The 27,808-nt window shown below is 42.2% G+C and overlaps 1 protein-coding gene and 1 long non-coding RNA gene across 8 annotated transcripts in view; one reads left to right on the top strand and one right to left on the bottom strand.

Moving 5' to 3' along the window:
• The window catches only part of dennd2b (DENN domain containing 2B), a 546,808-nt gene that overhangs the window by 7,328 nt on the left and 511,672 nt on the right, over window positions 1-27,808 (bottom strand). For all 7 annotated transcript variants that reach the window (XM_078549206.1, XM_078549209.1, XM_078549205.1 and 4 more), the window contains exons 15-18: window positions 16,799-16,976; window positions 13,890-13,931; window positions 9,952-10,063; window positions 3,704-3,943 (exon numbers count right to left, since the gene is read on the bottom strand). In XM_078549206.1, the coding sequence (XP_078405332.1) occupies window positions 3,704-3,943; window positions 9,952-10,063; window positions 13,890-13,931; window positions 16,799-16,976 (572 nt within the window). The remainder of the gene's footprint in view (window positions 1-3,703; window positions 3,944-9,951; window positions 10,064-13,889; window positions 13,932-16,798; window positions 16,977-27,808) is intronic.
• Window positions 891-10,831, top strand: LOC144684871 (uncharacterized). The gene is made up of 3 exons (XR_013577580.1): window positions 891-992; window positions 2,230-2,356; window positions 10,422-10,831. It is a non-coding gene; the product is annotated as an uncharacterized LOC144684871 (long non-coding RNA).

Here is a 27,808-nt window from a genome sequence, read left to right as displayed (position 1 = left end):
TGCAACCAGTCTTGTGTAGCTCATTGCAAATACCCATATATAAGGTTTATAGATTGGGATTTTCCGGCCCCGTTGCGGTGGGACCCACCGCAGGCGAGGCGGCACCCTAGCCAGAAGTCCATTGACTTGCAGCGGGACTGGAAGATCCCAGCGGCAGGCAGGTGTGGAAAATCCCGCCCATAGACACTAGTCCAAGTGGAATTGGTACAGTATTGTATCTTTTGTTATTTTTGCACCTGAAGAGGGAATGAGTTAAAAGTTTTGTAAAAATAATGCAACCTAGTGTACTGTCTCTTGTTTGTGTGTTTGTCAGCTATAGCTCAGTTGGTACCACTCTCACTTCTGAGTCAGAAGGTTGTAAGTTCAAGTCCTACTCCAGCACAAAATTCTAGACTGGCACTCCAGTACTGAGGGAATGCTACATGTTCACAGTACCATCTTTTGGATCAGTTTTTAAACTGAGGTGTTGCCTGCCCTTTTTTTTTGGACGTAAACGTTCCCTTGGCCATATTTCGAAGAACAGCAGGGGAATTATCCCTGGCATCCTGGCAATTATCTATCTCTCAATCAACATCACAAAAAGTTTATCTAGTCATTACCACATTATTGTGTGCAAACTGGCTGCCTCATCTCCTACAGTACAATTGTGACTAGACTTCAAAAGTAATTAATTGCTTGTAAAGCATATTGAGATGTCCTGAGGTCACAAAAGGCACTATATAAATGCAAGTTTTTTAAAAAGTTTATAGTTGAATCTTGGTGTAATGGAGTGTTAGCCTTTTGCTATCTTATGTCTAGAAGATCATGGGAGCGGTAGGAATAATGCAAGCTGTTTAATTCCGGGGTAACACTACAGTACCAGATATTGTGCCCATCAGAAACTACTGTGGTTCATGGAAAACAAGAACTCCGCTATGGGAATGGTCATTAGTGCTGAGCTTGAGAAATGTATCTGTAAAGCTTAAAAACATGCCAGTTTTGAAGATTCTTGGGTAACTATGGCTTGCGCCTCAATTAACTGCTCTCCAATATCCTCCTGGGGTAAATATCATTTAGGTCTAGTGACTTATCTATATCCAGGGCATTAATATTTTTAACACCTTTTCCTTTAGAAGATATATCTCCATTTGTGGGTCTTCCAAGTACAATAAGGTCCTTTTCATCTCATCTTTAACTATCCCTTTACTTCTTTGTGTTTATATCAGCTTGTGCTATTTCCTTTTGTGTTGACCGACAGTTTTTTTATTCAAATTCTTCCTTGCCTTCTTAATTATATTTTTAACTTCTCTTCTCAAGTTATATTCTCAGTTTTTTCCGTATTATTCCTCCTATTTTTCAATTGCCTGGCGAGGGAGCTTAACTTTGGATCTGCTGTACACACACTCGTGTGTGTGTGTGTGAAGGAAGAGAATAAGAACAGCTAATCAATGGTGTAGACATAATGATAAATTATAGCTAATAAGTTATGTAATTAACACAAAAGTAATCAAATTTGAGGGGTTTTGATGCTTATGGTACACTACAGGGAAGCAGAAGATGAATGGTGTAACAAGTACTGAAAAAATGGGGCCACAGTTTAACAAACAAAAACAGTTGGCCATGTGAGGGCAATAAAGCTCTGTTCCATTGGATAGCTTTCACATGGTGGCATTCGTCACTGGAGTGCCATAGGAGGAATAATTAGACGTTAGAAACTAAAGCAAACACCCTCTCCTTCTTAAAGCTCCTATTATTCCAATTCAATTGCTGCTCCATTGCCCATTCTATTATAGTCAGTGGATGTGTACTTTGTGATTTTTGTAATCTTAAAATTATTGCCAATAACTGGTTGAGGCAAATGCTCGACTGAATTAATTTTTAAAAATTCAAGCACTGCCCAACCTTGTGTGACATTCAATGACCTGTCCATGTATTAAGATCACCTTTATTACAATGCGGCACTTAGACTCATCACTCCTTCTAACAGGAGGGTCATCCCTTCAAAAAATTGGTTTTTGCACCAACAATTAACATCAATTGAGTACAGTGTGGTATTAACTGAGTTTAGTGACAGGTAATATGTTACTAAATTGCACTCTTTTAAATAGCCTGGGAAAATCTGTCATCAGTCATTGGATCTATTATCAGGTCTATGCTATCGTGCTCTTCATTATTTCATTTCTATTTTGTGTAAGTCTTTGTAATTATATTTAAAAAGTCATAATGTCCCTATGCGCATTTTGCTCCCAGAACAGGGCATGGATGTGTTAAAATAATATCCAGTTGGTTATACTGTTTCGAACAGTGATACCATCACCACTCTCTATATAAACCATATGCTGCTCAAGGCACTGGATTTTTCTTTGAAGGATCAAAGGTAAGCATAAAGCTGTGAGTTGTGTTCTATTTATTCTGCTAGATTTTTTATTGTGTTATATCATTGCGTCATGTGTGTGGCACTTTCAGGATAGTAATTAGGGACTTGAAATTCCTCTTAGCAAAAGAGGAGAGAATATTGCTTTTTATCCGCGGTAATTAACTGCTCACAACCAAGGTCATAGGAATGTGCAGTTTTGACAGGTGTAATTTTAAAGTGTGCTTTTGTTAATAAGTTCTTACACATGGAAAAATGCAGATTGTCAGCAGCGCACCCGCCAAGCGAAATATCACGAGAATGCAAGATGATGTCGGGATGCTCGCCCGATGTTATCTCACACAATTTTACTCCCGTGTGGGTCGGGCGGGCGCGCGCCCGCCCAACGAGGGGAAAATTCTGCCCCAAATTTGCAATAGTGACGCAATGTGTAACAGAAGCAGACCTGGAATTGCGGGACACAGTTCATATATAGATGGATACAAGAGAAACCCATTGCCTAGTGGGTATGGCTATGCATTAATAAGATAATTAGGATGGCAAGACCCAAGGAAAGGAAAGGAGACAATTCTTTGAAACCTCAACTAGTACAGAGAGGCTGTTTTTATGTACTTGGAATTTTTTTCTTATTCTTTCATGGGATGTGGGAATTTTGTTGTCCATCCCTAATTGCTCTTGAACTGAGTGGCTTGCTAGGCAATTTCAGAGGGCAGTTAAGATTCAACCATATTGTTGTGGGTCATGGAGGCCACATTGGGTAAGGATGGCAGATTTCCTTCTCTAACAGAGTTTTAAGATGAGTTTTTACAACAATTGATGTTAATTGTCATGGTCACCATTACTGGGACCAGCTTTGTAAATCTAGATTTTATTAATTGAATTTCCACCAGCTGCCATGATGGGATTTGAACCCATGCTCCCAGAGCATTAGTCTGGACTACCAGTCCAGTCACATTACCACTACACCACCATCTCCCCAGTGACAATGCAATAATGTGTAATGATGGATGTTAGAAACTTTGGAATATTTAAACTGTGAAAATCAGCTGTCAGTACAACAGATTTTGACTTCCTAACTTGGGTTGTGTCCACCAAAAGTATTTGAACTATATATACTGGCGTGAAGTACTGATGGTTACTGATCTGTCACTGAGGGTAAGAGAAATTTGAGCTGATGAATTAAGAATATGGCCATATTAAAGCATACCACATGCAGTAGTAAAATTCTAAATTGCCTTGGTAACAATATGTTAAAAGAAAGAGACAATTCAGAATGTGTTCATTGTGAAGTGTACTGTGATGATATCAGTGTAGGGCTAAATGCTATGCCCTTAGATGCTCCAGCTCTACCTTTTGCCCTGCATTTTCGCAGTTCCCTGTCCTGTATGAATCCAGCAAACATCTGCGACTCCATGAAGACCTCTAGAAACCGTCGGACACTCTTGGAAGCCACTGACTTGCGGAAAGCTTCTCTTTGGAATATTCGTTCATTCCTCTCATTTTGGGTCAGAAATAAAGAATAGTGGCCAACCGTTTCCACAAAGAAGCGAATGAAGGCTTCTGAGACCAGATTGCTCAGTGTGTTGCACTCTGTGTTGGGATAGAGATAAAGTAAAATTTAAAAACAAATTACAAACTTCATTATAGGTATATTTTTGAGCTTAGCTTCTCACCCCTTTTCAGTAATTTTATTCCATTCCCTGTTTGCAACATAGGTGGTTCGTGCTACGCTGGTGATAGCAGACAAATAGTTGTTCAAGATTCATGAGTTACAACTTGCATTTCTGGTTGCCAGGCATTCCCTAATGCTTGGAGAAAATGTGCATGGGTGAGAGAGTGAAAAACAGTCTAATTATGGCCTCCTGAACAAACATGTCCATGCCCAACATCAGTGTTTTTGGGGGCCTGGTCAGTGTGTCAGTGTTTGCAGATACGATCAACACAGTCCACCTCTTCCAATGTCCAAAGTTCTGCTCTTCCCTAGGTCTTGCTGCTAAAACACAGATTCAGGCCTTCCTTTGGTGTCACTCCCTGTGCTACTAGCAGGAATTGTGACCACAGTGCACTGCCAGAAGGGTTTCTTGCTTACAATATATAGGGGCTACAACCTTTACATTTGTCCTGACAACAGGATGAAAAGGAGAGAAATACTCATTCCAGACTTGACAGAGCACCAAGGAGCAGAATATTACGCTCGGCGCGCGGGTGTGCAGCTGACGCACCCGAGTGTAAAATGATGTGGGATGACGTCGGGTGAGCGTCCCGACGTCATTGTGCAGTCCTGCCATATTTTGGCGGGCACTCGCCCGCCAACAATTAAAAGGCCTTTTAAGGCCATTAAGAAACTAATTAAAATCAAATTTACGCTGCCTGTCCAACCTAAGACCAAGCAGCCTTTACATTTTTTAGGAAACCTCATCCAAGGGTGGGATGAGGTTTCCCAAAGCAAAGAAACATCAGGTAAAAATTATATTTTTGAATTAAAAACATGTCCCAGCTCATGTGACAGAGTCACATGAGGGGACATGTTTTATGCCTATTTTATTTCCTTTATTTTTTCTTAAGCAGCGCTTCATCTCCCTGAGGCAGCTCCGTGCCTCAGGGAGATTGAAGCGCTCTTTCGCGTGTATGTGAGAAGATTGCGCTCGGCCTGCTCGTCATCTCCCCCCACCCGCACAGGCAGCGCTCAGCACTGCTGCTCGCGTTCCACGCTGGTTGGGCCTTAATTGGCTCACCAGTGTGAAATCGCATTATGGAGCCGATCACGGGCGGTGGTTGGCTTCCCGACCACCCCCGCTGAACAACCCGGCCAAGGAAAGAACCCTGCCCAAGGAGTTGGATAAGTGGATGGAATTGAAATGGGCGTCAACGACAATGAGAGAAATGAGGGAATAGGAAAATGAACATACGAACATACGTACATGCAAATTAGTGGCAGGGGTAGGCCACTCGGCCCCTCGAGCCTGCTCAGCCATTCAATAAGATCATGGCTAATCTGAATGTAACCTCAAACCCACATTCCTGCCTACCCCCGATAACTTTTCACCCCCTTGTTAATCAAGAATCTATCTAGCTCTGTCTTAAAATATTCAAAGACTCTGCTTCCACCACCTTTTCAGGAAGAGAGTTCCAAAGACTCACAACTCTCTGAGGGGAAAAAAATTCTCCTCATCTCTGTCTTCAATGACCGACCCCTTATTTTTAAACAGTGACCCCTAGTTCTAGATCCTGCAACAAGAGGAAACATCCTCTCCACATCCGCCCTGTTCCAACCCCCCAGGATCTTAAAGATTTCAATTAAGTCGCCTCTTACTCTTCTATATTCCAGTAGATACAAGCCTAACCTGAACACTGTTTCCTCATAAGACAACCCTCCCATTCCTGGTATTAGTCTAGCAAACCTTCTTTTAACTGCTTCTAACGCATTTACATCTTTCTTTAAATAAGGAGACCAGTACTGTACACAGTACTCCAGTACACAGTACACCAGTGCCCTATATAACTGAAGCATAACCTCCCTACTTCTGTAATCAATTCCCCTCACAATAAATGATAACCTTCTATTAGTTTTCCTAATTATCTGCTGTACCTGCATACTAACCTTTTGTGATTCATGCACTAGGACATCCAGATCCCATTGAATCTCAGAACTCTGCAATCTCTCACCATTTAGATAATAAGCTTCCTTTTTATTCTTCCTGCCAAAGTGACCAATTTCACATTTGCCCACATTATACTCCATTTACCAGATCTTTGCCCACTCACTTAACCTATTTATGTCACTTTGTAGCTTCCTTACATCCTCTTCACAAGTTACTTTCCTAACTATCTTTGTGTTGGTAGAAAATTTAGCCGCCATTCCTTCGGTCCCTTCATCCAAGTCATTTATATAAATTGCAAAAAGTTGAGGCCACAGCACTGATCCCTGCGGCAATCCCTGTCACATCCTGCCAAACATAAAAAGATGCATTTATGCCAACTCTCTGCTTTCTGTAGGCTAACCAATCTTCTTTCCATGCCAATATATTAACCCCTACGCCATGAGCTTTTAGTTTCTGCAATAGCATTTGATATGACACTTTATCAAGTGCCTTCTGGAAATCTAAGTACAGTACATCCCTGTATCCACAGCACATGTGACTCCTTCAAAGAACTCCAATAAATTGGTTAAACATGATTTCCCTTTTACAAAACCGTGTCAACTCTGCCTGATCGCCTTGAATTTTTCTAAGTGCCCTGCTATAACATTTTTAATAATAGCTTCTAACATTTTCCTTATGACAGATGTTAGGCTAACTCTCTGAGAGTTTCTTGCTTTCTGTCTCCCTCCCTTTTTAAATAAAGGAGCTTTATTTGCTATTTTCCAATCTAATGGAACCTTCCCCGAAACTAGGGATGATAATGAACATGGCAATGCACCTAAATGGGTTCCAAATCCAAGCTGATGGTTCCACCAGGACTTATCATTCAAGAACTGGGGCTGATTGCCCTGCAGTTACATGACTTTTTATGTAGATTCTTTTGAGGGTTGTGCCTAGCAAGCACAAAGCCTGCTCTGGAGCACATTCCTTTTTTTATGTTTTGATGGGATGTAGGTGTCGCTGGCAAGGCCAGCATTTGTCGTCCATCCCTAATTGCTCCCAAACTGAGTGCCTTACTAAGCCATTTCAGAGGGCAGTTAAGAGTCAACCACATTACTGTGGATCTGGAGTCACATGTAGGCCAGACCATGTGAGAACAACAGATTTCCTTCCCTAAAGAACATTAGTGAACCAGATGGGTTTTTATGACAATCAATGATAGTTGTCATGGTCACCATTACTGAGGCTAGCTTTCAATTCCAGCTGCCAAAGTGGGATTTGAATACATTTCCCCAGATTATTAGTCTGGGTTTCTGGATTAATTACCCAATGACATTACCACTACACCACTCTCTCCCCCTTTAAGCCATCAATAATGTTAAATTGCATCGACTCCTCTGGGTTCCTCAGCTCCTCTCTCGCCAATCCCTGGATTCTCTGGCTGTCTTACCCCAGGCTCCTCTTCTCACTCTTGCACCCCCAGCATCTCACCTCCCTCCACAACCTCAGTTCCTCTCCCACCCCACAAACTAGGCAATCCTTACACCATTGGCACCTCACTACAAACCCTTGGCTCCTGTACCACCAGCACCATTGGCTTCACCACTCCCAACCTCCCCATTCTCCCAGCAACTCTCCACCTCGGCTCCTCAGTCCCACCGATGTTGGAAACAGCACAGTAGAGGGGAAAAACCAAGGGAGTCAGGGGGAGCTGTAATTCAAACTTAGACACAGCTATTTTGCCACCATCAAATGAGAAATTTCAAAGAATCAAGGAACACTTGTTGAGCTGTACACATAATTCAAAAGCCTTCAGCTCATGACATCAAAAAAAAGCATGGCTTTGCTAGCAATGCACTATGTCGCTAGGCCTCTGCTCTGACTTTGCCATTGGACCCATGAAGCAGCTGGAAGAGCAAGTTCCCACCACAGCCTGTGACCAAGGTAGGGTTGTACTTCTTCATGCAGTCGGCGGTGTTGTGATTTCACTTTAAGCAAGAATATGCTAATGAGTAAGTAGCTAGGATGTAAACCATGTGACTGACAGACATTGTTCAGAGGAGCTTTCACTTTAGCTAGCAGCATGCTGTGTGAAGGAGTTGCAGTTGTACTTTCTGACTCAAAATCGACGGCTCAATTCACCAGCGATTCGGCTACCCCACAAATCTGGTAGTTACTGCTCTGTGAAACACTGTCTGTAAAAGAAAGCTGTCTCCTGGGGGTCTTCAATACATTTACAGCCTTTATACTGCACAAAATCTTGTCTGTGGCTTTTCCTGTGATCTTCAAATCTTCATCACTTTGCTTAAGAGAAACCACTGCTGCTCACCATGTTGTATTTCTATGCTTGCTTTACACAAACTTACGAATCTCACACAGGGCTGGTAAACTAAATGTAGGCTCAGTTTATTTGAAGGTGTAGTAGGGTATTGCTCAGCAGACCAATTTACTATAAACATTCAACAGCTATTGTTAACAGGAAAGTTCAGCTGCAACTCTTTCACACCACGTGCTGCTAGCTAAACTGAAAGCTCCACTGAACAATGTCTGCTTGTCATAACGTTTACATCCTAGCTATTTACTCGTTGGTATATTCTTTCTTAAAGTGATATCACAACAGGAAGCAAACACCTTCATTTCACCGCTGATCACAAGAACCAAGCCAATGCTCTTGGGGGAGGAGGAGAGAAGCTTGGAGTAGCATTTCGGTGGAGGAGGACGAAAAGTAACTTTTACAAAGAAAGAATTAAGAGGGAGAATGTCAGCCTGAATTGATGACAGATGCAAAAGAGTGCCAGCATGCACTGATGTGGAGGAAATTGTACAAATCTGAATTGAGGAAAATAAAAGAGAATACCAATTAACTGGATTGTAGGGTCAGAATAGCGGCCGACAGAAGAGGGGGCGTGTGATGAGTGGTAAAGGAGAGCCAGAATGAACTAGCGGGTTGGAAAAGAGAGAGGTCTGTGTCTGTGACAGAGTGGAGAGTTGACTGAGTACAATGCTTCTGATAACTGGATCCAAAGGGGGAGGACTTGATGTGTGAGAGCAACTGTTAAGGAAGCCTTTGGATAAATGATGGTCTGGTTGGTATGCTGAAAATAAAGTCACCTTATTTTTATTTTCCATACACAACTATCAATTATTGAGAATAAATACTAAGGTTAAACCAGAATATATAATTAATTTTGTGCTTTCAACATTTGTATTACCCATTTTATGTTTTCTTTTCCTCCAATTCAAATTATGGTCTTAAATTCCATGGGGACATATCCCTTTCCCATTGACATTTGGGAGAGTGCAAGGTGGGGAGTGGTGCACTGGAGTCACAGTTGGAGAATAGTGGAGTCCCTACAGAATTTCTAATTATGGAAATACTGCTTTAATTTACAAATGTCTCAGAACAATTTGTTTTCATGTGTCAATGCTGTTTTTGGGTTTGCAGCTTTTTGGAGGCTGTTAGATTTTATGAAACTCTTGGCCAACTACTGGCAGCACCTTGGCGAGTAAATTGTAGCCAGTTGTACCAGAGACAGCTGTTGACATCATTGCTCAGACAATGCTTCAAGGAAAGGCACATGGGAAAAGCAATTCTCCACTGATGCTGCCAGGTCTGTTGAGCATTTCCAGCATTTTCTGTCTTTGGTTCATGAGGTGCATCCAGATTGGAGTGCTAAATTGTTTATTTCAATGTATTGTCACGAAACTAGAGGTATCAGAAATAGTAGTGCTGCAATGTAAATGCAGTATGAATGTAATAATTACATTAATCTCATTGTCAATTGCTCATGTATATAACTGTAAAAACTACTGGACCTTCATTAACAACTTGTTAGGCCAGAATTTTGCTTACCCCCCCACCTCCTTCAGGATATTTGAATCTTACTCCAATATGATTTTCCATGGAGAATTATCCATACTTCATCTAAACACTTTCATATATCAAAAGGAATTAAGTTTGGAGGAAAATGACTTTTTTTAAACTGTTCTAAGGAAACACTTGAACAAATTCCTCACCGTCATCTGATTCGCTGTCTGAATCCGGAGTGACTAGTTCATTCTTTTGCTCTAGAGCCTGCTCCAGAGCAGCCTGCAGTTTCCGTGGCAACAGTGAGTCCTCATCATCCATCTAAATAATCAAAAAATTTAAAAAAATTTCATTCACTGCACTGTTCCCTTCACATTCATCAAATAAAAGTTGTCTACTTAATTTCTGTTTAGAGCTTTTACGGGGTGCTGTCTTCATGCAAAGGTGTTGTTTACATATGTTGTACTAATATAATGATAAATTATGACAAAAATTCAGTAGTGCTCTTCTTCAAGTACAAAAAGATTGCGAAGCACTTGTTTAGAAGACCATTGGTTCTGTAGAAGATTCTAATACTCCCGAACTACCATGTAATCTCCTTGGAGGAGTGAGAAAAAAACAGATTAAAACCCCAAGGTCAATAAGAAAAATCTGATAAATTCTTCTGATTTCCCCCTAGGCGATTAAAAGAATGTTAGGAGATCACACTGACCATCATTTGTACAAACATACAAAACTGTTGAACAGGAAAGTACCAACTGGTCCATCTAATCGTTGTAATGAAATGAAATTTGCTCATTTTGGACTTTTGCACTGTATTTATGGAAATAAAACCAATAGGATAGATTTCCCGAATCCGTCAGATCATTGGATCACCTGGATAAAACAACTATCTAAAAATTGGACATCTCAGAGCTACAAAGAAATCCATCCAATTTTCTTACATTAATTTAAATGGAGGAACATTCATTACGTTCCTTTACAGGGGTGCACTCCAATCTACCCAAATATCCATTATTCACAGTGTCCAGGAAATCCAGTGCACCAGAGGGCAAAAGCAGAAAAATCTCCCATTTTAGTATTTACTAATTGTGTTTTTCAATTTCCTGTTCATAAACAAAGTTATTTGTGACTTTAATCTGTATGGGGGAAATTTTCCCAGAAGGTTAAAGGTGGGGCAACCAGGAAAATTGGAAAATATGCTGCCTCTTTCCATCTTTCCCAGGGGCAGGTCAGTGGAGAAATAGAGAACCACCATGGCTGAGGCAGGTGGGCAATTCAAGTCATTAAGGTGGCACTTATTAGGGATTTTCCCAGTGGAATCCCCCTTTCTCAGCAGCGCAGCCTTCATGCTGTGCCTTCAGCCTGGCAGTTAGGAGAAGGCGAGTGGACAGTGGGAGGATACTGACAAGCTGTGAAGGCTTTGATTGATCACATTGATGGCTCCAGCCATTGCCAGGCTGCAAAGCTGCCTTGCAGAGCACTTCTTCAGTCAGTGTCCTATTATTGTTTGACAGGTGATTGCCAACAGCTTGGAACGCACTTAATCTTTATTATTACTCAAATGTGGTCTAAAACAAATCAATCATTTGTCTAGCTGAGCATTTTTGGGGGGGAATCTTAAACATACGTCTTTCAAAGCATCCTGCTGCCAGCCTTCAGAGCAGAATGGAAGCAGCTAATGCAGCTCCACCATGCCCCTTGGCTTAGGGCCTAGGGCAGGGGCCCTTCCGCTGCAACACCGGCAGCATCATCGGCTGCCTTCTCCGCAATCACATGCCCACAGGGCAGAAGAGGTGGCCAAAAAGATGCAGGCAAAAGGAAACGAGATCTTCAACAGAGGACTAGCTATCCCAATATATGAGCACAAGTGCCTCATGAGGCTCAGCCTGTCACGGCAGGTCACTGCTAACATCTTCATTCTCATGCAGCAAGACCATCTTCCCAGTGAACCAGGCAGACGTGCATTGCCTGTGGCCAACAAGGTGCCTGTTACTGGAGGGCCACCTGCCTGCCTCTCACAACCCCATGTCTCTGATTCTTGCTAAGTCTCATGATCTCTCCTTCTGCTAGGAGAGAAAAAAGGGAGGTGGGATTGTTAGGAATGGCTTGTTTTCAGAGGACTGAAGGGCAACATTCGTGTCTAGTGACTGTGAGGCTTGGGTGCTGATAATCATTGTGAGTGTTGGCTCCTTAGATAAGCATGTGAAGCGTTGGCAATCAAAGTAATCAAGTGACTGCAACCAAGTCACTGTCTCTCCAAGTTCTCTGTTGCTAAACCCCATCTTCCATAAACCTTTCCTATATATCCTGCCTCATGACAGCAACTGGTTTTACTCAGATCTACTACACTTTGCCTTAAAATGCTTCAATAGTCTCTCCTGCCATACCCACACAGTTACCTCTAGTGTTCTCTACGTTTCTGTCTGTGGCTTCCTCCATCATTCAGATGGCATTCTTGGCAATGCTATCCAGAAGAATGGGGCAAGTTTTCAAAGGTAAGCTGATGACAGTCAGTTGTATGTCCTCCATCAATCTCATGCCTGTTTTCACTGCCAATTCCCATAGCTAACATGTAGGTCCAGATGAGCCAAAACCTTCTGTACCTTAATGTTGGAAAATTCATACCCATCCTCCGACCCCCACAAAAACCTGCATACCTCAGACCTTGACTCTATCTTCCTGATGCTTCCTTAGATTAAGCCCAAAAATATGGAATTTTTTTTCAACTCTCAGACCAGCTTCCCCCTTCTCAACAATCAGTCACCTAAACCATTTTCTTGCGCCTTTGCAACATCACCCACCTCTAAACTTTTCTCACCTTAGAGCTGAACTTCCTCAACACCTCTTGCTGATTTCCTTCTTTCCTTTAAGCTACCTCAACAGGAATGCTGCAGCTCTGTCCTCACCTACCCTGGGTCTTTTTTAAAAAATGTGTTCTTTCACCGGCCAGGCCAGCACTTATTGCCCATCCCTAACTGCCCTTGAGAAGGTGGTGGTGAGCTGCCTTCTTGAACCTCTGTAGTCCATGTAGTGTAGGTACATTCACAGTGCTGTTATGAAGGGAGTTCCAGGATTTTGATCCAGGGACAGTGAAGGAACGGCGATATATTTTCAAGTCAGGATGCTGCGTGGCTTGGAAGGGAACTTACAGGTGGTGGAGTTCCCATGCGTCTGCTGCACTTATCCTTCTAGGTGGTAGAGATCACAGGCTTGGAAGGTGCTGTCGAAGGAGCCTTCGTAAGTTGCTGCAGTGCATCTTGCAGATGGCACATACTACTGCCACTGTGCGTCAGAGGTGAAGGGAGTGAACGTTTAAGGTGGTGGATGGAGTGCCAATCAAGTGACTGCTTTGTCCTGGATGGTGTCAAGCTTGAGTGTTGTTGGAGCTACACTCATCCAGACAAGTGTAGAGTATTCCAACACACTCCTGATTTGTGATCTGACCTGCTCTTGTAGCCACAGTATTTATATGGCTGGTCCATTCGGTTTCTGGTCAATGGTAACCCCCAGAAAGTTGATAATAGAGGATTCAGTGATGACATTGAATGTCAAGGGGAAATGGTTAGATTCTTTCTTGTTGTAAATGGCCATTGCCTGGCACATGTGTGGCGCAAATGTTACTTGCCACTTATCAGCCCAAGCCCTGAATGTTGTCCAGGTCTTCCTGCACATGGACTGCTTCAGTATGTGAGAAGTCACGAATGGTGCTAAACATTGTGCAATCATCAACAAACATCCCCACTTCTGACCTACATCCACATTTTATACTATTGTGTCGTGGGCACTGAGAACACAGCCAAATATCTTTTTAATCAGGCAGTAGCCGGCATGCAAGAGCAGTCTCAATGGCAATGTTCCCTTTGGTTTCTTCCCACTTCCCCATTCGGCTTCTTTCCATAATGATACGGCCAGATTGAAGCCCAAGAGAATGTGGGAATGAACCAGCATTCCACGGCTCATTGCCAATACGGACCATTACTCCATGGTGCCAGCCAGTCACACTCCCTATAACAAGTTTATTTTTAATAGGAAATCTGTAAAGAACAGATAGTCCTTAACTGGTAATATTACAATTCTAATTCTGAATACACAAGTACTCCACAGTTTCGTGTTTATGCAGGAATATTTCTACTATGAATCTTACCTGTCGGAGGAAGCGATCTGTCCCTAGATCAACCATTAGTGCCTGATGGAAAGAATTTTGTAGAATATATTATCACTTAGAAATCAGCAGACACTTTAACTGAAAATGTTGTGCCTAACCCCCACACAAGATTAAATACTTGGCCTTGATCTCCTGCAAAACTGAAGCCTGTCAGCCCTGCTACTCAGGGAAAAGGTAATGAGGTACTAATCCCAGCCTTGGAATTCAGAACAATTAAGCAGTTTTTTCAAGGGCTGTGCTTAAATGGGTGTCAAACGTGGGGACAGACGCATTCACAAAAGGTAGTAAAGACTTCCAGGAAGAGTGATGTTAAAACAAGGGCATTGGAACTTTAACAAGATTCTAAGAACCTCTGATGAATTAGTTGCATTGGTTCATGAAATTGCTTCAGCTTTAGCAAAGTTCTGAATTTAAACTGACCCTGTTCCTTAATCATTTTACGAATTGCCAGTTTCACAGTTAGATTTGCCACAATTTTTAAGTCAAGAGTCATGATTATATTGTACCACAGATCCTGCCTCTGTTTCCTAAATATACTTGTCAGATAAAGTTAAAAGTCGCATTCCTGTTAGCTATTAAATAGACAGAAAAATGTGGGCAGTGTGCCCATTATTTCCTGATGCGTATAGTCAGCTAGAAAGGCTCCCTGGTCCACTCCTCCATCACCCCCTACTCCTCAACCCCCGCCTATGGCAGCTCCCCATGCCCACGCAGAAGATGCAACACCTGCCCCTTCACTTCCTCTCTCCTCATCGTCCAAGGGCCCAAACACTCCTTTCAAGTGAAGCAGCATTTCACTTGCATTTCCCCTAACTTAGTCTACTGCATTCGTTGCTCCCAATGCGGTCTCCTCTACATTGGAGAGACCAAACGCAAACTGGGCGACCGCTTTGCAGAACACCTGTGGTCTGTCCGCAAGAAAGACCCAAACCTCCCTGTCGCTTGCCATTTTAACACTCCATCCTGTTCTCTTGCCCACATGTCTGTCCTTGGCTTGCTGCATTGTTCCAGTGAAGCCCAACGCAAACTGGAGGAACAGCACCTCATCTTCCGACTAGGCACTTTACAGCCTTCCGGGCTGAATATTGAATTCAACAACTTTAGATCTTAAACTCCCCCTCCCCCAATCCCCACCCCGTTTCTCCCCCCTCCCTTTTTTTTCAATAATTTATATAGATTCTTCTTTTCCCACCTATTTCCATTATTTTTAAATCTAAAACTAAAACTTTGTTAGTCTTTCCACCCCACCCCCACTAGAGCTGTACCTTGAGTGTCCTGTCTTCCATTCTTAATTAGCACTTTTCTTAGACAATATCACCACCTTCAACACCTCTTTGATCCTTTTGTCTGTGACATCTTTTGATTATCTGCTCCTATCACTGCTTGCTTATCTCCACAATCACCACACCCTCAATTTCTCTCTCCCCCCGCCCCCCCACCTTAAACCAGCTTATATTTCACCTTTCTCCTAACTATGCTTCAGTTCTGCCGAAGGGTCATGAAGACTCGAAACGTTAACTGATTTCTTCTCCACCGATGCTGCCAGACCTGCTGAGTTTTTCCAGGTAATTCTGTTTTTGTTTTAGAAAGGCTCCCTGCCAATGTCATTCATTTGTTTAATTGGCCCTTTGGTGTATAGCAAGGTTTCCGAATTATTCATCAAAAACTGATCTTCAAGACCTAATGGACCTTCAATGGACATTATCCAAGGGAAAGCAAAACAGCCCTTCAAAAGAGTAGCCAGAACTGAGCATTATGCTTTTTTGTGTCCCACTTCAAAATCAATTCTAGGATAGTAGAAGTTGGGGAATTTACAGTGGGTTCAGCTGGGACAGACCTCGGGTCACCCATGAAACCCACCTCCTACACTCTTGATCAGATTCCTACTTAACTGTTGACTACTCAACTTTCCTTTCTGGCTGTTAATACTAGCTGAGTTTGTAAGTGATTCCTCTTCTTAGATACTGCATTACTCTACAAAAGCACTATCACCTCTTCCCTCTTCAGAAAACTTACCCTTGACCTCTCTGCCTGTGCATACTATTGTTCTGCCTTCAACTCACTTTATCCTCAAGTTTTTGTCACCTCCTAGATTATTGGGCATCTTTCCCTCAACTTAGTTTGAATCTCTGCAGCTTTTGACATGGTCAACCGTTCCATTCTTCTCTTGATATCTCTCACTACTTGTCTAGCTCAGTGGAACACTCTTACTTTGTTTTATTCCTGCTATCTGATTGTAGCCAAAGCATCTCTAGAAATGGCAACAGTTCCATCTATCCTTTGATTCCTCCTTTACCTCATGTTGCCCCAGGGTGATATCATCTGCCAATGTGGGATCAGCTTCCGCACATGTGATATCACCCAACATTCCTGTCCACTGCTTCTGGTGACCCACTTATCCCCTCTGTTTTCAGGTTTCTTGGCTAGCATCCAGTCTTGGAATAAGCTGCAATTTTCTCCCACTTTTCAACTGGAAAACCAAAACTATTGACTTTGACATCTGTCACAAGCATTCAAACACTATATGAAGTGCCTTGGGACATTTTTCTATGTAAGAGGTGTGTTTTCTGTTTACTATATATTTCTTACCTAACTATGTATCACCTTAGTGCTCAAGCACATCTGTTTTCCTGGATTAATTCTGAAATTATATTGCATGTAAAGAAACAGCTTTCATTCATACAGCATCATGTGTGAACTCAAGATGTCCCAAGGCACTTCACAGCCAATGATGTACATTTGACCTGTAGTCAGAGTTTCAGTGTAGAGAACTGGAGTAAGAAAGTGAGATTAATGTCTCATATCTTTCAAATGAAACATTTGATTCCTTAGAACTTACAGATAGGAAATTTACTCCTTAAAATAGGGAAGCTTCTTGGTGGTCTTACCTCTTCCACTGGAAGTTCCTTCAGTTTGGAGAGTGAGCTGGAGAGCAGGCCCACTAGAAAGGGCGTCGGGCAACAGACAATGTCGATCATGGAGGATGGAAGCACTGGTATGAAGGTGTGCTGCCAGGAGAAAGGGTATAGCAGAGCGACCACAGCATGGGCACAGTTGGACAAAGTGCTGTGTAAACAGATCACAACCATTGGTTAATTCTGCTGTTCAGTGCTATTAATTGTGTTCCTAAAATACTGCCTGACTTACAAAAGAAATTATGATAATCTTGGGCTAGGGAAATTGTACATATCGGAAAATGTGTATCAAAACATCGAGGGATTTAGGTGATGCCCCAAATAAAAGAGTGCATCATGGGCATTTCAACCACAAAATATACTGTACAGTGAAACACCACACTAGCTTGGTCCTTATGTTTTATCCATGGGTGGAGTTAGCTGGTCATGGCTTTTGTTCTCTTTTTCGCTAGTTAGTGGATATGGAGGCAGAAAGGGAATGGGTGACCACCAGACAGTCCAAAAGAACTAGGCAGGAAGTGCAGGAGTCTCCTGGGGTCCCGCTCATCAATCGGTTTTCCATTTTGGATACTGGTGAGGGCATTGGTCCCTTGGAGGAATGCAGTCAGAGCCAAATTTGTGCCACCACAGGAGGCTTTGCTTTACAGGAGAGGAGGAAGAAGGAAGGAAGAACTGTAGTGATAGGGGATTTGTTAGTTAGGGGACAGACAGGCGTTTCTGTGGCCGTAGGTATGACTCTGGGATGATATGTTGCCTCCCTTATGCCAGGGTCAAGGATGTCATGGAGTGGCTGCAGGACATTCTTCTGGGGGAGGGTGATCAGCCAGAGGTCATGGTTTACGTTGGTACCAATGACTTAGGTAGGAAAGGGGTGAGGTCCTGAAAGCAGATTTTAGGGAGATAGGAAGGAGATTGAAAAGCAGGACCTCTAAAGCAGCAATCTCAGGATTACTCACAGTCCCACGTGCAAGTGAGTATTGAAATAGGAGAATTGAGCAATTAAACATGTGGCTGAAAAGCTGGTATAGGATGGAGGGCATTGGATTCCTGAGGCATTGTGACTGGTTCTGGGAAAGGTGAGATCTGTACAAGCCAGACGGTCTACACCTGAACAGGACTGGGACAAATATCCTTGCAGGGAAATTTGCTAGTGATGTTGGGGGAGGTTTAAACTAGATGGGCAGGGATGGGAACCTGATGGCAAATTTAGAGCAGGGAACGGGAGATAGAGAATTAGTGAGTGACTCCGAAAGACAGAAGAAGCACAGATTTAAAAACTGTACAGCACAGGAATTTGGCAGTGTTGAAAGGTATATATGTAAATGCAAGGAGTACAGCAAATAAAGCTGATGAGCTGAGGGCACAGAGACACATGGCAGCATGATATCATCACTATAATGGAAACTCGGCTTAAAGAGGACAAAAGTGGCAGTTCAACATCCCTGCATATAGAGTTTTAAGGCAGGATAAGGAGGAGGAATAAAAAAGGTGGGAGTGTAGCATTATTGGTTAAAGAATCAATTACAGCTGTTAGGAGGGATGATATACCAAATGAAGCATTAAATGATGCCATATGGGGTGAGCTCAGAAATGAAGAAGGGCAGCCACATGCTGGGGCTATACTATAGACCCTCAAATGGTGGAAGGGAGATAGAAGATCAAATAAGTAGGCAAATATGTAGGCACATTTCTGAGTGCGGCAAAAACAATAGGGCAGTAATAGTTGGAGACTTGGGATTCAAACAGTGTTATGGGCACAATTCTTGAATTGCATTCAAGAGAACTTTTTTAGCCAGTGTGTAACAAGCCCAATGAGAGGGGTCGAAATTCTAGATTTAGTTTTAGGAAAGAAGCTGGGCAAGTGGATGAAGTAGCAGTGGGAGGCCATTTTGGAGATAGTGACCATAATACAGTTAGGTTTAGCATCATTATAGAAAGGGACAAAGATAGAACAGGATTAAAAGTTCTAAATTGGAACAAGACGAATTTTACAAAGCTTGGAGGTGAACTGGTGAAGGTGGACTGGATACAGCTATTTGAAGGGAAATCAATATCACATCAGTGGGAGGCATTGAAAAGTGAGATTCTAGGGGCACAGTGTAGACAAGTCACCACAAAGCAAAAAGGTGTTACTGTCAAATTTAAAGCCCCCTGGTTATCCAGAAGCAGACAGGGCAAGATAAAGCAGGAAAAAAAAGCTTGTGACAGTCACAAAACGCTTAATACTGTAGAAAGCCTAGAGGAGAATAAAAAGTACAGGGTTGAAGTAAAAAAAGGAAATTAGGATAGCAAAGAGAGGATGTGAAAAAATATTGGCAGGTGAAATCAAAGAAAACCCACAGATGTTTTACCAGTACATTAAGAGCAACACAATAACTAAAGAAAGGGTAGAACCAATCAGAAATGTACGTGGTAACTTATGCGTTGATGCTGAAAATGTGGACAGGGTTCTCAATGAGTACTTTGTCTTTACCAAGGAGAGGGATGATGCAGACATTCTAGTTAAAGAGGAGTGTGAAATATAATATACAATAAGTATAGGAGGAAGTACTGGAGGGACTGATATCCTTGAAGTTGGATAAATCACCAGGGGCGGATGGATTGTATCCCAGGCTGTTAAAGGAAGCCAGGGAGGAAGAAGCATATGCTCTGAGGATCATTTTCCAATCCTCACTAGACACAGGCAAGGTACCAGAAGATTGGAGGTCTGCGAAATTTGTACCATTATTTAAAAAGAGTGCGAGGGATAGGCCAGGAAATTATAGGCCGGTCAGTCTGACTTCGGGGGTGGGCAAATTATTGGAATCAATCCTGAGAGACAGGATAAATTGCTACTTAGGTACAGACTGATCAGGGATTGTCAGCATGGTTTTATTTGGGGAAGATCATGTCTTACTAACTTAATCGAATGTTTTTGAGGAAGTAACAAGGAGGATTGATGAGGGTAGAGCAGTGGGTGTTGTGTACATGGATTTTAGTAAGGCATTTGACAAGGTCCCACATGGCAGTCTGGTCAGAAAAGTGAGATCCCATGGGATACAGGGGAAGGTGTTGAGTTGGATCCAAAATTGACCCAGTGACAGGAAACACAGGGTAATGGTTGATGGATGTTTTTGTGAATTGAAAATGGTTTCCAGTGGCATTCCACTGGGCTCAGTGTTGGGGCCCTTGCTGTTTGTTGTATATATTAATGATTTAGACTTAAATGTAGGAGGCATGATTGGGAAATTTGTGGACGACACAAAAATTGGTCATGTAGTTGATAGTGAAGAGGATAGCTGTTGCCTCCAGAATAGTATTAATGGTTTGGTTGAGTGGGCAGAAAAGTGGCGAATGGAATTCAATCCAGAAAAGTGTGAGATAATGCATTTGGGGCGGGCAAACAAAGGAGTTGCGGAAGTGAGAGACCTTGGAGTGCATGTCCACAGGTCCCAGAAGGTGGTAGGACAGGTAGATAAGGTGGTCAAGAAAGCATATGGAATGCTTTCCTTTATTAGATGAGGTATTGAATACAAAAGCAGGAATGTAATGCTGGAACTGTATAAAATGCTGGTTAGGCCACAGCTGGAATATTGTATATAGTACTGGTCACCACATTACAGGAAGGACATAATTGCTCTGGAGAGAGTACAGAGGAGATTTACAAAAACTTGCCAGGGCTTGAAAATTGCAACAATGAGGGAAGATTGGAGAGGCTAGGGTTGTTTTCCTTAGCACAGAGGAGGCTGAGGGTTGACCTAATTGAGGGGTACAAAATTATGAGGGGTCTAGATAGGGTAGACCGAAAGACTTGTTTCCCTAGCTGAGGGGTAAATTACCAAGGGGCATAGATTTAAGGTGATTGGTAGAAGGATTAGAGGGGACATGAGGAAAAACCTTTTCACCAAGAGGGTGGTGAGCATCTGGAATTCACTGCCTGAACTGGTGGTTGAGGCTGAAATGCTCATTTTAAAGGTACCTGTATCTGCACCTGAAGTGCTGTAACCTGCAAGGCTACAGACCAGGTACTGGAAAGTGGGATTAAAATGAGCGGCTAGTTTCTTTTTCTTTATCAACCAGCACAGACACGACGGGTTGAATGGTCTCTTTCTGCGCTGTCACTTTTCTATGGTTCTGTGGTTTTATATGATTGTCCCAGTAGCAAACACGGTGAGTGTAATGAAAGGAGAATCCTAAGATAAAATCATGAGGCCTTATCTAAACTGAATTAAACAGTCCCTTGGTAATACAGAACTTGAATATTGCTGAAAAAGGAGACATGCTGTCAAAGCTTTTTCTTTTGTACAGTAAAACATGAATATGCCACATTTCAGAGGGAGCAACATCTTATACTGCATGAGAAAAGGGTGCTGAAGTTGGCAAGTCGACCCTGATTGGTCAAGGTATTTCCGCAGAGAATGCACCAGGGAATTAATTAATATGAGATCTCAATTGAAGTAATTAATAGTTTTACTTGACTGCATCCTTTTACACTGCAGCAAACTGTTGAATGTAATAATTTGCAGCCACATAGAGATAATCTTGAATGACCTTCCGTTTGGTATGACCAGAATTGACTGCAGTCTGTTGAGCATTGAACAGATTGCACCACCAGAAATGCACTGCATCATTCAGTTATTTGATTCTTTTTCTGACTTTACACAGACACACTTTTCTAGCAATATGTATCTGGGTTTAAATTCCCATCACAACTGGAATTTCTTTGCACAGACAATACTGCCCATTACTTTTTGGCTAATCAGATATTGCCAAGGATGTCAACAATTGGGATTTTAATCAAACAAAACAATTAACAGGCTCAACCATGTGCAACACATTGAACTTTAAACTATTTGATTTAACAAGAAGACGTCCCAACAGCTCAGCTGTTATGTTAGAACCTGATATTTGATCTGAATGTCAAGTGACAGACTTGATCAGCAGGGACTCTTCACTGCCTCAGCTACACCAATGCCCAACCAAGTGATAAGGAAATAGGGAAACTTAGCCAGGAGGGTTTCCTTTAGACCACCAATTTTCAGCCCTGCACCTGGAAGCTTGGGTTGAACAAGGAATGGTGATGGGACAATCTGCTAAACAGCACAGGTTGGAAATTCTTAACCTCACTGCCAATGAGTATAAAGATACAGGGTGATTTGTAATGTCAGGCAGATGGTAAATGCGAAGCTGCCCAAATCCCAAAGGGAAACTTGAAGCAGCTGCCACAACTATTTGCAATTTGTACTTCGAGATGCGGGCTTTGAATAAAGTAAAAAGACCACCAAGTCTTATAGGTTTCTTACAAAACTAAATTAGACCTTTATTAATAGAAGAAATGATTTTAAGCACATACATAGATCTACAATTTACTACTATGATAACTTCTAAATACCCTAATTAACCAAAACACCAGTTACACCTCCATTAAGGCAGCAGTGAGACACATAGGGCAGAATCTTCTGGCTGGTGTGCAGGTGGCAGAGCCCGCGCGCCAGCGCTTAAAATGTTGCGCACGCGTCCTGACATCAGCGCACGGCATCGCGATATTTCGGTCGGCGGGCGCGCTATGCAGCGGGACGCATGCCCGCCATTAATTAAAGGCCTTGGTTAGTCCCTTAACTCGCCAATTGTCGACGATTTTGAGGGGCCCGTGCGAACTTCAGGTTGGCGCATGGGCCCAATGGGCAGGCGGGTAGGTGATTTTTTTTTACAAACCTCATCCAGTGGCGGGATGAAGTTTGATCGCAGTTTTAAAAAAGTTTGATAAAGTTTTTGTTTATTTCATTAACATGTCCCATTGCGTGTGACATTTTCACATTAGGGGGGCATCTTAATGAATTTTTTATTGTTCTATTTTTTATATTTGCCAGCCTTTCAGCGATCTCCCTGAGGCAGCACTTTGCCTCAGGGAGATGCGCGCTCTTTCGCGCACATGTGCGAAAGAGCGCACTCTGACAGTTGGGGAATCCCTCCCCTACTGCACAGAAAGCGCATAGCCTTAATTGGCCTGCCCACTTAAAATGGCAGTGGGGCCCGTTTCAGCAGCGGCGATCAGCTGCCCGCCCGCTGCCGAGCCGGTGGGGCCCACCCGCCCATCAAGGGCAAAATTCTGCCCATAGATTTTAAGACCCAGGCAAAGTAACACACAATACCCATAACAGTTGAATTCAAAGCGAGTTTTTCTCAGCTTCAGTTCCTTGTAGACAGCAGCTTGAGGCTTAGATGCTGGAGGCTTTTGACACTTGTGTTAGATCTTAAAATGCCTGCCCTTACATACAACCTTCACTCCTTTGTACCTATTTTCCCCTTTGAATGCAAATTCCCATTGTTTCACTATGTCTTTGGACCTTACCTCTCTAGTAATAAAATCTACCATAGTACCAATTTTACCAGTAACCTTTGGAAAAATAAACGCACTGGGCAGAATTTTTCCGTTGGCGAGCTGGGGGCGGGGCCCGCTTGCTGATGCGAAAATGATGTGGGATGATGTCGGGCAGAACCCCCAACGTCATCCCGTCCCATTTAAATATTCAGGAAGGCGGTGGGGGGGACAGCGCGATTAGCTGTCCGACCGCCGACCTGTCAATGACCAATTGAGGCCATTGACAGGGTAGTTAAACCAATTAAAGGCCCTGCCTGTCCAACCTTATGAGAGGGATGAGGTTTCATGTCGTTTTAAAAAACTTTAATAAAGTTTTTGTGATATTTATTAGCATGTCCCATCTCGTATGACTTGGCACATGAGGGGGATATGTTAATGATTTTTAAATTTTTCTATTTTTAAAGTTTCAAAAACTTTCAGCGATCTCCCTGAGGCAGCACTTAGTCTCACAGAGATGTGCACTCTTTCACGCGCATGTGCGAAAGAGCGCACTCTCGCATCTGGGGAATCCCCCCCCACCCGCTCGCACAGGAAGCGCACAGCGCTTCCCATCGAGCGTCATGCTGGGCGGGCCTTAATTGGCCCCTCCACATAAAATGGCAGCGGGGCCCGTTTCAGTGGCGGGGATCGGCTGCCCGCCCCCCGCCGAGTCAGTCAGGCCCGCCCGCCCATCAAGGGCAAAATTCTGCCCACTGTTTCTTAACTCCTCTTGGCTAGGTATAACATTTCACCCTCTCTTTTGAATTCAAGCTAGTCTGGTTTATTTAAAAATGCAAATGTTCCCTTTACACCTTACATTCTAAAGCTTCCCCCATGTTTACCTACTTAATATTTCAAACCTAGCTTATCTTCTGATACATCAAAGCCTTCAGACCAGCTGCCTTTAATTCAATTAAGTCCCACACACACACACACATACATACACACAGGCACATACCCTACCATTACTCTACTTTACAATAATTTCCAATAACACTATGAAAATTATCATATCTTCCTGACAGATATAGCTAGAATGAGTGAAGAAAATATACTGCAGAAAACATAAACTGTCAAGAGAACATCTTTTTCAATGTACTTATCTCGATTAATAAAAAAAACTCAAGGAAAACAACCCTATTTTAATGAGCACTCATGGAATAACAAAAACTATTTGGGAGGTCCAGCTGTTTTAATCTGAAAGCACTTTACTTCAATTACTGAAGACATTTTTGACAGTCATGTTTTATTCAATATTGATGATCAAATTATGAGGCGTAAAAAGTTAAGGGTTATTTTTCACAGCAAGGAAGCATCCAGAACAATCATAGTTAACGCGAAAACATAAGTGCAATCATTTTTCAATTGAACGAATTGATCGGAAAAAGGAAGCTTTGAATTTAATTTCAATAAATTGAATTCATTGATGTATTGTTGATTTTTCAGTATGCATACACTTTATGTACAATTTCAAAAACATAAATGTGACAGGATTTCCACTTAACATGTCACTTAACATACCGTATAAATGAAGCAAACAGCATGCTTAATTATACGTCTTGGTCAGTTGAGTGTAAGTCAGATGATATGCTATCACATAAGTACTCTGTCAGACTGCACTTCAAGTACTGTGTTCAGTATTGGTCACCAAGGCATGGGAGAAACATTCTGGCAATGAAGATGGTGCAGAGAAGAGTCATGAGGCTGATACCTAGTGCTCAGATTGGAGAAACTGTGTCTCTTTAACACTGAAGGGAGGTGACATAAGAACATAAGAAATAGAAACAGGAGTAGACCATTCGGCCCCTTAAGCCTGCTCCGCCATTCAATAAGATCATGGTTGATCATCTTGTACTTCGATTTCCACATCTAACATTGATAACCTTGATTCCCTTGCCTCACAAGAATCTATCTACCACTGCCTTAAAAATAATCAAAGACCCCACTTCCACCACCTTCTGAGGCAGAGTTCCAAAGTCGCACAACCCTCTGAGAGAAAAAAAATTTCCTCATCTCTGTCCTAAAAAGGTGACCCCTAATTTTAAAACAGTGCCCCCTAGTTCTGGACTCACCCACAAGAGGAAACATCCTTTTGACGTCCACCTTGTCAAGGCCGTTCAGGATCTTGTATACTTCAATCAAATCACCCCTCACTCTTCTAAACTCCAGTGGAAACAAGCCTAGTCTGTCCAACCTTTTCTCATAAGACAACCCACTCATTCCAGGTATTAATCTAGTAAACCTCTTTTGAACAGCCTCCAATGCATTTACATCCTTCCTTAAATAAGAAGACCAAAACTGCACACAGTATTCGAGGTGCGGTCTCACCAATGTCCTGTATAACTGAAGCATAACATCCTTATTTTTATGTTCAGTTCCTCTCGTAATAAAGAATAGCCTTCTTAATCACTTGCTGCAACTGCATACTAACTTTTTGTGACTCGTGTATGAGAACACCTAGATCCCTCTGCACCTCAGAATTATACAGCCGTTCTCCATTTAAGTAATACTCTGCTTTTTTGTTCTTCCTGCCAAAGTGAACAACTTCACATTTTCCCACATTAAACTTCATTTGCCAGATCTTTGCCCACTGACTCAACCTATCTATATCCATCTGCAACCTCTTGTCCTCTTCACAGCATAATTCGCTCCCTATCTTTGCATCATCTGCAAATTTAGCTACCATGTCTTCACTCACCTCATCTAAGTCATTGACGTAAATCATGAAAAGTTGAGGCTCCAGTAGGGACCTCTGTGGGACTCCACTCATCACATCCTGTCAATCTGAAAAAGACCTACTTATGCATACTCTCTGCTTTCTGCCAGCCAGTCAATCTTCTATCCATGCTAATATGTCATCCTCTACACCATGTACTTTTATTTTCCGCGATAATCTTTGATGTGGTGCCTTATCAAATGCCTTCTGGAAATCCAAATACAGTATGTCTACAGGCTCCGCTTTATCCACTGCGCATGTTATTCCTTCAAAAAACTCCAATAAATTGGTTAAATATGATTTTCCTTTCACAAAACCATGCTGACTCTTCCCGACTGCCTTGAGTGATTCTTAGTGCCCAGTTATAACTTCCTTAATTATCAATTCTAATAACTTCCCCACGACAGACGTCAAGCTAACTTGCCTATAATTTCATGTTTTCTGCCTCCCTCCCTTCTTGAATAGAAGGGTTATATTTGCTACTTTCCAATCTGATGGAACCATTCCATAATGTAGCGAATTTTGGAAAATTAACACCAGCACATCAACTACCTCCTCAGCCACCTCTTTTAAGACCCTAGGATGTAGTCCATTGGGGCTCGGAGACTTGCCAGTCCACAGCTCCATCAATTTGCTCAGTACCATTTCCCTAGTGATTTCAATTTCACCAAGTTCCTTTCTCCCATTCACCTCCTGATTTGCAGCTATTACTGGAATGTTTTTTGTATTCTCAAGTGAACACAGATGCAAATTATTTGTTCATCTCTTCCGCCATTTCCTTATTATCTATTAACTCCCCACTGACACTCTCTAGAGGACCAACACTCACTTTACTTACTCTTTTCCTTTTTAAATATCTGTAGAAACTCTTGCTACCCATTTTTACATTTCCAGCTCAAACTCTAATTTCTTTCTCCTAATTAACCTTTAAGTCATTCTCTGCCGTTCTTTATATTCTGTCTAATCATCTGTCCTGCCACTCATCTTTGCGGAGTTGTATGCTTTTTCCTTAAGTTTGATGCTTTCCTTAACTTCTTTGGTAAACCATGGGTGTTGCGTCCTCCCTTTAGAATTTTTCTTTATAGCAAGAATGTACTTATTCTGAATACTCTGAAATATTCCCTTAAATGTCTGCCACTGCTTCTCTATTGATCTATCCTCTAGCCTAGTTTCTCAGTTCACTTCAGCTAGCTCAGCTTTCATCCCCACATAGTTGCCCTTATTTAAGTTTAAGATACTAGTCTTAGACCCACTCATCTCCCTTTCAAACTGGATGTAAAATTCAATCATATTGTGGTCGCAGCTATCTAGGAGTGCCTTTACTCTGAGGTCGGTAATTAATCCTGTCATGTTACACAATACCAAGTCTAACATAACCTGCTCTCTGATTGGTTCCAGAAGATGCTGCTCTAAGAAACTATCTTGAAATCATTCTTAGAACTCCTTATCCAGGCTACTACTGCCAATCTAAATTTTCCAGTTTATGTGTAGATTAAAATCACCCACGATTATTGCCGTCGCTTTATCACAAGCACACAATATTTTCTTTTGAATACTTTGTCCTACACTGTGGCTACTGTTAGGGGGCTTGTAGACCACTCCCACTAATGACTTTTTGCCCCTACTATTCCTCATCTCCACCCAAACTGATTCTACGTCCTGATCTCCTGAAGCAAGGTCATCTCTAACTATTGCACCAAATCCCTCATTGATTAACAGTGCTACCCCACCACCGTTACCTAGCTTCCTATTCTTCTTGAATGTCATGTACCCCTCAATATTAAGGAGCCAATCTTTGTCATTGTTATGACACAGCAGTTGGTAAAGGCTGTGTTATTTAATTTAAAATCCAAGAGGGAAAGTTTAAACAACTGTCATAACCTATATTTTCAATTGGTATGTTTGAGATGCAGCTCTGAATTCAGAA

Source organism: Cetorhinus maximus, chromosome 9, assembly GCF_964194155.1.
Source record: "Cetorhinus maximus chromosome 9, sCetMax3.hap1.1, whole genome shotgun sequence".
In the NCBI taxonomy this organism is placed as follows: Eukaryota; Metazoa; Chordata; class Chondrichthyes; order Lamniformes; family Cetorhinidae; genus Cetorhinus; species Cetorhinus maximus.
This window is presented reverse-complemented; position numbering and strand designations above follow the sequence as displayed.